The following is a 10,913-nucleotide window of genomic DNA, read 5'->3' as shown; positions in this document are numbered from 1 at the left end:
AGCAAATTACCTGGCACGTGCAGGAAGCCAACGCCCCTGCACATCTAGCTCTGACAGGGTGTTGCTCAGGACTATAAAGCCGCCCCAGACCACACCCTGTGTTTAGTGTTTTGTCTGCTCCTAGCAAGAGTAGTGTTCCAGTTACCGCTCCTGTGCTCAGCATCTTCTACGTTGAGCTTCTTGGCCTGTAGCATCCTTCAGTATCCTGTTGGGACCCTTCGGTTCTTTTGCATCTTCAGAAATCTTCAGTATCCTGATCCTCCATGCCGTTCTGTGGCCTCTGGTTCTTCCTTGCACCTCCATTCGGACTCTGATCCTGTCTTTTGTTGCCGAGTCCAGTCCTGCTTTTTGTACCCGATGCCCTGTAAGAAAGCAAGCAACAGGGCGAGCATCTGAATCCAGCCTCCTTCCCTTGCATCCTAGAACTCCTCTTGAGAACTCGAGAACTCACCTGTGTTTTGAGACCCAATCCTCCTCTCTCGGTGCTTCGCTGCTGATTTGACACTGTTCGCTCTGCTCCTGGTTTGGGAGAAGAACACAAGATCGTTAGTGGTGAACCCACATCCAGAGATCCATCCCACATCAGTGCCAGCACCCCTTTTTGATCGGCAGAGAGACTTACCTGTTTGGCGCCACGCCCAACACGCCATGGCGATCCCATAGACACTTACCTGTTCTGCATTCTCTGCTCACATCATTTTGAAGAATAATCTGGGGAACGTCCATCTTAGAAGCCAAAGTCATCATTACAAAATCACAGGTAAACCGCGCCCATGCGCACCAGCCAGCTGCTTTCCTTGAGGGGATAGAAGGGAGGTGGGGGAACCCCAGTTATTATTCTACAGTAGTTTTACTCTGTGTTCATCCCAAGGTTGACCCGACATTCCCCCAGAACATCACTACCAGAAGTCCCGAACACACCCATGCCCCTCCCAACCTCATGATCTCTTGGAGGTTTCACTCCATCCGGCCGGCGGGAGACGGTGTGGCTGGGACATACGACCGGGCGAAGGGGACAGTGCGGGGAACACACTGCAGTATAGTCCGGACCAGGCACTCCTGCAGGACACCAGAGGTAAGCGTGACAGGTGTAGGCTTCCCAAGTTAACCACGGATGCAGGGAAATTGATATATGAAATGGAAAGAATGACAGCAGGACAGAAATGAGCAGTGGGGGACGTAATGGGGCCACTAGTGGTAATCCTCGGGGAGGCCACTGATGACGTATGGAGAAAGGCGGGGTACACATGAATAACAACCCAGGACACAGCGCACAATGGTTCACCATTTGCAAACTACAGAGCAGCCATATGTCAAGCTCTAAGGATGCAATACCCAGACACTTCAGAATTTGTGCGAATAGGGCACACAAAATGGGGGAAGACAAAGACCCCTTATACTATATTCAGACGATTCAAGTGCTTTGGCACCTTTAAATGCGAGAACCGTAGTACAAAACAGTAGTATTATTTTAACACATATTATGCCAAGGGTTGCCAGAGAAGGTGCAAAAGCAACTCAAGAAACTGATGGGGATGGAATCAAAGCTTTGGCCAGAAATACAGAAACCACTCCTCATCCAACGTGACATCCCAGAATGTACTGTGGATGTTATGTAAGCTGAATCTGAATAAATTGTCACTTCCTTTCCCCTGCTGCACTCCAATGCCAATATATTCAATGTGTAACTCACGGAATGGCCCAGTAGGGTAGGGGCAGTGTGGCTCGGATAGTTCATAAAGTGAGACCAATATTGTAACTTTGACACGTGGTACAGTTGACAACAATTTTAGATATTGCCTCCTTCGGATTAGGGACAAACCAGTCCTCCTGTATATCTGCGGCAATGTGTTGCTTGGATACATGGGACGGAAGATGCAGCTGGTTGAACGCGACCAGCAGCTACTTGTATGCCATGACTGCTTTGCCAGATGTTTCTAATCACCACAATAAATCAGTTAGGGATTGCTTACATCCCCTCTTTAACCAAAATTGTTTCTCTTCCTGCGGGGCTTGTCCTTGCAATTCTATTAGTTGTGCAATTGGTAAGGAATTGAAGCAGTCTGATAATTGTTCCCTGCTCTGCGCTACCACTGGGTATTCAGAAACACACAGCACCAATAAATATGAAGTTTGCTTGGCCACTGCATCTACTGCAGCGTTACCGAGTGAGACCTTGTCTGTATTTCTAGTATGGGCAGTGCATTTCACCAATGCTGTCAAGGATGGTTGGGATAGTGCATCAATTAGTTTATCTAACAGTGCTGCATGTTGTACCGGGGACCCGTCAGCTCTCCTAAATCCCCTCTTCTTCCATCATGCCAGGCCTGTGTGCACCATGGTGGTGACGTAAGCCGAATCAGAATAGATAGTGACACGGCACCATTGAGATGCTAAAAGCACCTAAATGGGGGATATAAGTTCTGCTGCTTGGGCCGAAGTGCATAGGTAATCTCTTCTGCACCAATACTTCATATACTTCATCCACCAGGCATACTCCTGCCGTCCCAGTATGCCGAAAACCTGAACTCTGGTCAAGAGTTACTGGCCCATCAACGAAAAGCACCCCCCCTCAATTTCAAGCGGGCCATTCCTTGCTTTTGGGATATCATCCTCCTCCCCCTCAAATGACACACAACCATGTGCTACCAGATCTCATCTGTGCACTGCTCTTTTAGAAAGGTGGCATGTTTTACAGTTTTACACACACAATATAAATGTTGGGGCTGGACAGGATGATTTCATATGCGGGCCTCCGCTATGTGGTGTGAGAAACCTAGGGGTATTCTCTCATGTAGACCCAGAGAATCCTCTATTCAGGTGGCCAGTGGAGGTCCATCGCTTTTAGATTCCAACCCTGGGGGTGGACAAGCGAGGGAGGATCACCTGGGTAGGGGAGTCCGGGGCTGTTCTCGTGGGAATACCCTAGACAAGACACCGTATCCCAACAAGACGACATGAGAAGGACAGGATATCAAGGAATCCTTTGTGGGTTATGTTGGATCGATCATCCCTGACGAAGACCTCCCTAAACTCAACCCAAGGGAGAACAAGAGACAAGTGAGACAAAGACATGGTCTTAAGGGAAGTATCCCTTTATCTCCCCCTACTATAGACCACAGGGAATATTATCAAGCCCCACGTATATATGGTACTAGGTCAGGAATACAAAGTGGCTTACTGAGAGGGAAAACTACTCCTTCAAACAAAACTCAAACTAGAGGGCTTTCCTATATTCCCTGTTAGTCACCTGTCACTGTTTCAATAAACAAATCCAACCCACAGCCACATTTTAACTCCCTCTCCCATTTCCACATAACACTGGGATGAAGAAGAGGTGACTAGGAGCAATAATGATTACCCATAACATGGGGAAAGTAAGGGAAACCTACTTTAGAGACAACCACTGTCCCACTAATAGAGTCAGGGACTTTACACTAATCATTCACATTTGACTCCACTTGACTCCACTGAGAACTATTTATCTATTTATTGTTGCATTTATTAAGCGCACAAAACACGGAGGCATCAAGGCGCTGTTACAACCAGTTACACTTACATAAAGGAGAGTTGGAAAGAGTTCAGATAAACAAACCAGAGGAGAAACAAGCAAGCAGAGTCTCCCAGTCTCAGACCTTAGCTAAAGAGTCAGGCTTTCAAGGCTTTTATGAACACCCAGTAAGATTGTTCCTCCCTCAGATGCGGCAGGAGAGCGTTCCAATGACAGGCGGCTACGTTGGGGGAGATGGCGCAGCCACTTTGGCTTGCTTTGATATGGGCAGGACAAGTCTGTGTGTGTAAGCCCTCCAAGAGGGTCTGGTGAACTGAACTTTCACGAAACATTTGGACAGGTAGGGGGGTGCAGTGTTGAAGAGGCATCAGTCAGTGATTGACAGTGTTTTCAAGATGATCCTTTCCTTGTTCGGGAGCCAGTGGGCATTTTTTCTCACTTTGGTTATGTGCTGTCTTTTGGGAATGTCGAGAGCCGCCCGGATGGCATTGTTTTAGATCACTTGCAGTTTGTGAATGTTATATGCAGAAGAACCCGCAAAATAGGGGGTTGCAATAATCCAATCTTGCTCTCATGATGGCTCCTGCAGTTGTGAGACAGTTGGCAGGGGCTAAGAAGGGTCTGGCTGCGTTAATAAGCTTAGATGTGTAGGCAGATGATATTGTGATGCCGTTTACTTGGCGTGTCATAGAGAACAAGGAGTCCAGGTAGATACCTAGAGACTTCACTGAGATGGAGACCGGCATCTGCAGACTGTCTATGTCGAAGTTCAGATATTGGGTACCAAGGTTTTTATCACCGAGGGGGGCCCTGCCAGCAGGATCTCAATTGTTCCGCCATTTAAGCACAGGTCATTGGCTGCCATCCATGCATGGATAATGGAGTAGGTTGTGTTCATGGCTTGGGAGTCTTTCAAGTAGTTGCCACTGAGGGATAGCAGAATTTGCAGGTCATCAGCATAATTCGTGTAGGAAATGCTGATGGAGTCCAGCAAGTGTGTGGGAGCGAGGGGCCAGCAGGCCCCTCGCATCCTTTACTTCTCAGTACAAAACTCGGACCAAGTGCCTCCAGTAGTGGGTTTGCCCCTTGCCCTTATGCAATGTCGACTTTGGTTAACATTCGAGTAGATGGGACCACTGAGCAGGACACAGGGCATCCATTTTTGTACCCCCTTTCGACTCCATCTTGGTGACTAGGCCTCACTGCGATAGTACAAAACGCTTTGCTTCCCTTTCTCGCAGCGGCCGGACGCGCAGGGCACATGGCCCCCACCAACTTTCCCACTCTGACTGAAAAACTCTGCAGCTCCATTCTCACGATGAAGCCGGAGGTACTTGCAACAAATAATAAATGTAACACTTCACTCTTCCTCTGAGATCACTGTCCTGCATGTGAACCAGCATGAGCTAAGCACATAGCTCGTTCATCTCCACAAACGTGTCCTTGCCCCCGCACCCTCGCCAGTGGAAACTTACTGCCATTGTGACCCTGTGCCCCTGCAAGGTATTCCTTTCATGTGCCAGACCGCTGACCATGCCATGATGCCCACCCAACAGATCCCCAACTAACATTAGACCCGTGCTGCAGGGGAGCATGGCCGGAGCTCATGGAGTGAAGCAGCAGCGAAGCTGAGCTCCCGTCCTGATACTTCTCATTGATCCTGTTATTCCTGCTATAGATTGAAACCTTCTTCAATAATCACAGCATCAGTCAGAACAAGCATTTTTGTTCCCTTTCAGTGAAAATCCGACAAAAATTGGAGCCTGCACTGCCCTAAACGAGGTATTTGAAAGGTCCCAGGGCACCTGTGGTGATGGCGGCCTGATTCGAGCGGGAGCCGCTGGTGGGGGAGGAGCCTGCTCGAGCATCAAAAAACCTGTGGCGCACTAGAGAACGAAGGCCCGGTGCCCACCCTACGGCCCGGTGGACCACTGGAACTGCGCAACCACAGAAAGAACTTGGGACCCCTGTAACTGAAGCACGGAGGTCTTGCACCACGCTGGGCTTGCTGCGGCCCGACTTGACTGGCTGCCTGTCGGATGAGGGAGAAGTTGCATCAGCGTATCACTAATTGCTTCAACACCTCCCCCAACGCGACACAAGGAGCGGAGGCCTCCATCACACCAGCGCAGAACAGAAGGTGAGGTTCCGCATACGGTGGTGCCGAACGGGTCCCGGGGGCCCATTCTGATGTCGGCCTGATCGGGGCCATAACCTCTGGTGAGGAGGAGTCTGCCTGCACGTGTGAGCGTACACCCGCGGTCCGTGCTGCGGCCCGGTCCGGCAGACCGCGGAAGCTGGGTGGCGACGGCAAGAACCGCGGTCCCTGCGCCGGCGGAACGGAGATCCTGCAACACGTTGGGCTTGCAATGGCCCAATTCTACTTCCCGGCCGCTGGGTCAGGACCAACTGAGTCAACGACCCACGGATGGCCGCACTACTCCACTAGACGTGACGGAGGGATTGAAGGCTGCCGGCACATTGACATTACGTGGGAGGTGAGGCCTTCCACATCATCCTTCTCTAAAAACTCCTGCGTGCCTTGCTGGTTCCCCCTAGAAGGCAATCAAGACTACCTCTGGATTTAGCCTACAATTACTGGGGGGAGTGCCACCTAATTACTGTTTGAACACCTCACGGCTGCACCGCTGGCCCCCTAGGAGCTAGATTCCTGCTCAGGGAGCTCCCCTCATCTTATCTGCCAAGCAGCAACGGCCCACGACAAACAACAAGGCCAGGGTCATGCGTGCCGGGAAGAGAGTGAGCGCCCTGCTGTGCAACCGGACGACGAGGGGTCCTGCTGAAACACACCACCTGTGCACGTGTTGGCAAAACTGCGTACTTGAGACCACGCTCTCTTGTGTCTTTTTAGGTGGCATAAAGTCTGCATGCGGGGTGGCGAACCCGCTCCTAGAACACGGGGCTGCGGGCACACAAAGCGCAGCTGCGGACCACCTTGCACCATATTGACCTGGGTTATAAACCACCGTTATTAACCACACGACTAGGAGCAAATGTCTACCTCGCGGCATAAGAACAAAGGGGCAACAATTATGGACTCCTTCTCGGGAGCAAAACCCAAGCAGCACCTCCAACATGAGATCCCTACGCAGACAGACCCTCCTGAGCCCGAGGAAGACCCCAAAAACACCCAGGTGCTACAGGCTATTGCAGTGCTCCAAACATTCATGGAAGCCAAGATAGACGAACTTAGGGTTGATATGCAACTCATACGCCAGGATGCCCGCAACTTAACAGAGAGGGTTAGTAAGGTAGAAGCAGTGCTTTAAGTGGGGTAAGAAACTGAGGGGGGGCCCTCATTTGGGGGCGTGGCCTAAGACATGATGGGCATGGCCTAATTGGTGGGCGGGGCCTAAAGGCGACATGGTAAAATTGGTCTGGCCTACATTACTAAGTACATATTGTGTAACAGACTGCTTGCTACATGGCTTAAAGTATAACAAATCAAAGCTCAAGGTGATTATTTATTGGACCCTTAACTGGGCCGTTGACAAAAGGATAGGTGTGGAAGTACATTAGCAGGTGCGTTCAAATGTGTAAACAATTACTTGACAATTTCCCAGAACCCCACATAATAATCTTCAAGGGAGTCCTTCTTTGCATGAGCTTGCTGGCAGTGCGTTTCCTCAGCTGTTCGTCTCCCTTTTGCCAGCCAGCTTTTCACAAAGGACAATGGCTGAAATGCTTTTACTGAAGGGCCATTAAGTTTCAGCCATAAACATGAGGAAATAGTGGCCACATGGAGGGATGCTCGGCTTGGCGAAGCAATTAAATTCAAGGCACTGAAGCCCCTTTCGCAATCTGCATTACTTGTGGGCAATGTTTCCATGCAAACAACCAAAGCCCTAAATGCTTCAGGGCACCTTTTGCCACCAAAGTCCTTAAAATCCCTGAAGGCATGGATGGTGTCTCTGATTGGGAGCTGAAATTTCGTACACAGTCTTTGAATTTCATTTTCACCATAAAGTACAATGTTTTCATCATTCGGTAAATTCTTTGCATCCAAGACACTGAAACTGGCTACAAGTTCTTTATCCAAGTCTGGAGCACACCTTTTGGCAAGGTTAACTGAAAGGCTTTCATAAAATTGCCTTTCATTCAGAGACACAGAGTTTGCCCTTCCCTGGGAAATATGAACGTCCTTGAAGTGTCCACAATCAACTGCACTCTGAGCAGTAGAAGCAAACTCCCCCGGAGATTCTTTCATTGCACAGAATCTCCGGACTTGCCCCACCAAGAGTCTGTGTGCATTCACAATTGTGATATCCCGGCTCTGAAGAGCCAGAGACAAGTTCTTCAGTTCTTGAAGGGCATCGCACATAAGCCCTAAATCTTTCACAAAAGAGTTGGAGGTAAGCTTCTTAAGCAGACCGTCATATTTGCTTCTGTCCCTTGTGGGTCTTGAGAGATCCTTAGCAGCTTCTCCGAAATGCTTGCACAAAGCAGGGAAGCAGTTCCAAACAGCTTGAACCGTCCTATAACTTGATGCAACCCATCGTGTGTCCAGCATCTTCTCTATCTTCTGCAGCTGCAAACCCAGATCACTGGCAGCCATTTGTAGCTGGCTTGTGTTTTTTGGTGACATGCTGTATGTGGCATATAAAGAGTCCATGAATATTTTAAAATGATTGGCCCCACCAACCTCATCAATAGTGTCTACAACGGCCAGTTCAAGACGGCGAGCGAGACAATGCCACGATAACACAAGATTTGGGAATTCCACCCTCAATAATGTTGTCACCCCCCCTTTGTTACCAAACATTACAGCTGCACCATCTGAACAAATAGCAATCCAGATCTCATGCAACAGGGTCTCTGTGATGCCAACTTTCTCGAAATACTGCAGCAGAGCTTCCTTTATGGCCAAGGTATTTGTCTCTTGAAGCTCCACTAGTCCAAAGAAAATGGTGACTGGTTTACAATGAGCCCCAAAAAGACCCCGCAGATAAATAATCAAAGTTGATTTGTTGCTGACAGTGGTGCTCTCGTCCACAAACACAGAAATCTTTGTGTTGTGTTCTCTGATATAAGACACTAACTTCTTTTGCATTTCTGATGCAATATGTCTCACTATCTCTGTTGCAGTAACATTACTGCGCAACACACGACCCATTTCACTGCCATTCACTTCCTGGAGCTCCACCAAATCAGGGTGATCTGAGAATGGCTGATTCTTTTTGGTCAGGTAGAAAACAGTGTGAAACACTCTGCATGTGCTTTCCAAATGTTTGCCATTGCTTTGCTGCATGGCTTCTGTCATGTGGTTCTTTTTTCGTGCTGTTAGAATGTCTTCTGATGCCTTATGAGCACCACTTGACTTGTGCTCCATAATCTTCTTTCGGAGCTGCTTCTGCCTAGCATGTTTGCCAGAACCTGAAGGACCCACCTTTCCATCGGCCCATTCCATGCTTATACGCAAACCTTGCCCACAGGAGTGCACGGATAAGCCACCTGTTGCTTTCACGTCCCTACACACAGAGCAGCCAATGTGACCTGAAGCCAGTAAAATCCATTCATATTCCCCCTTAAAATAGCACCATTGCTGCACGCTCCAGCAATCAGGGGTTAGAAGAGGATCTTCTGGCACAGGATGCAGTGTAGCTACTGGCCTCCTTGACGCAAAAATCCTGGCATATTTCTGCTGCCTCACTACTCAAACAGACTTGGCTAGCTTCCTCATCCCCACTCAGAATGGTGGCAGCCTCCACCACCTTACATCTTTTCGCTGATGGCAAGTAGTCAAATAGCGAAGTCTGCATAGACTTACGCTTGGTAAGTACAGTAGACTTTGCCGACATCGTTAATGGCTGCAGAAAATCTTGGATATATCTCTAGCGGATCTGTTTCTAACACACGCTCGAAATTCTCAGCTTCCTATCTGTAAAAAATGAAAATGTGGTTTACTGCACTGAACATAGCTTATCGTATTTGTGAACCAGATTTTAAGCTACCCATGCCTGCCCCTTATGCTGTGGCCATGCATTTTTTATAGAACAAAAAGTGGCAATAAGGAAACATTGCAAGTGAGTCACATTGCAAAAGAAAACATTGCAAAAGAAAAAGAAAAAAAAGTGCATTTGCCAGGTGGCATTTTAAAATGCTCATTTGCAACAGTTAAATACACTGCAAACCACTTGTGGTAATTAGCATTTTCAGGAATATTGAAAAGTAAGGCAGTGACAAAGGCAGTCTTCTAATGCCATAGTGGGATGTTATAGCCCAGGGCCAAGGCCATATCTGGTGTATTGGCCCGCACTCAAGTAACAAAGGTAGGATATTGTGAAAGTGGAATGTTGGCTCATGGACATACAGTAATTAGCACCAGGAATAAAGATTGGGGTGTTAAGGGCCAGCATTGCGTGAAACAAATCCAGAGCTATTGTGCCTGCCCGGGCCTTAAAAATAAATAACTAAGCAACTTCACATTTAGCTTGTAAACTTCAGGGAGCAGTCAAAGAGGCCCCTACTCTGTTCCTTGCCAATATATACATTACAATACATCCATATAATGATCCATTTCCTCCACCTCCCTTAATTCCATAACGCAGTTAGCCTTCCCATCAATCCCTTATTGCATTTGTTTGTTAACAGCGCTCACCCCCTCCACCCAGGTATAAATATTACCCAGTGCATGGACACCTCACCTTTGGTCAGCTGCACTGCAGCCTACCTGCTGTGCTGCGTCTGTGCACACTGATTTTGAGCATTATGTTAGGTGGTGCTTGCGCAGAGTTAAAGTTTGCCAATAAAATAGCTCAGCTGGTTGAGCGTTCATTGCTGCGATATGTAGTTTGCAGGTTCGGATCCCAGAAAAGCCAACTCAGCCTTCCGAGGTCGATAAGGAGTGGCAACTTCGGTTTGGCGAAAAATTGTGATAAATATGCTTTACCAAAAGTGCTATATAAATAACCATTTGACCATGAGATTAGGTTTAGAATTTAGCATTGACTCCTTGCCTCTGTGCACTGTTGCATCATAACATTGGCATAGCATTAGGTAGTAATAGCTCTAGGAAATGAGGACTTCATTAAACATCAAAATACAATTCTGCTAATGAACTGCAAAACACACAATACAATTCATGCTTGCTAATTGGCTAGGTTTTATATATACACAATACAGATGAAATGGCCAGACCTTAAAGAAATAATGAAAGGTGTATTTTGTACATGCACTGAGTCACCCCTCCCTCACCCCCCACATTCACAATCCTCCTTGTTGGACTCCAAACATGAGTTTATGAAGCCCAGCTTTTGGATAAATTCCTACCAGGCTTCAGGGCTGGGTCGGCATCAACACATAACCTTAGGTTAATGGGCCAGTTCAATGAAAAGCAAGCAGAATAAATAACCCAAGGCTATATGCTCTTTTCATAAGCTTT

The 10,913-nt window shown here is 48.0% G+C and overlaps 1 protein-coding gene across 1 annotated transcript; it reads right to left on the bottom strand.

The window, feature by feature from the left end:
- Positions 1–7,076: 7,076 nt before the first annotated feature.
- On the bottom strand, positions 7,077–8,939 carry LOC138567742 (E3 SUMO-protein ligase KIAA1586-like). The gene has a single exon (XM_069646224.1). It carries the CDS (start codon positions 8,937–8,939, stop codon positions 7,077–7,079), a length of 1,863 nt encoding a protein of 620 aa, XP_069502325.1.
- Positions 8,940–10,913: the final 1,974 nt, after the last annotated feature.

Source organism: Ambystoma mexicanum, chromosome 2p (genome assembly GCF_040938575.1).
Source record: "Ambystoma mexicanum isolate Mex_15411 chromosome 2p, UKY_AmexF1_1, whole genome shotgun sequence".
NCBI classification, from domain to species: Eukaryota; Metazoa; Chordata; class Amphibia; order Caudata; family Ambystomatidae; genus Ambystoma; species Ambystoma mexicanum.
This window is presented reverse-complemented; position numbering and strand designations above follow the sequence as displayed.

Excerpts from the sequence above, each read along its gene's own strand:
- LOC138567742 (XM_069646224.1), bottom strand. The coding sequence starts at position 8,939 with ATGGAATGGGCCGATGGAAAGGTGGGTCCTTCAGGTTCTGGCAAACAT.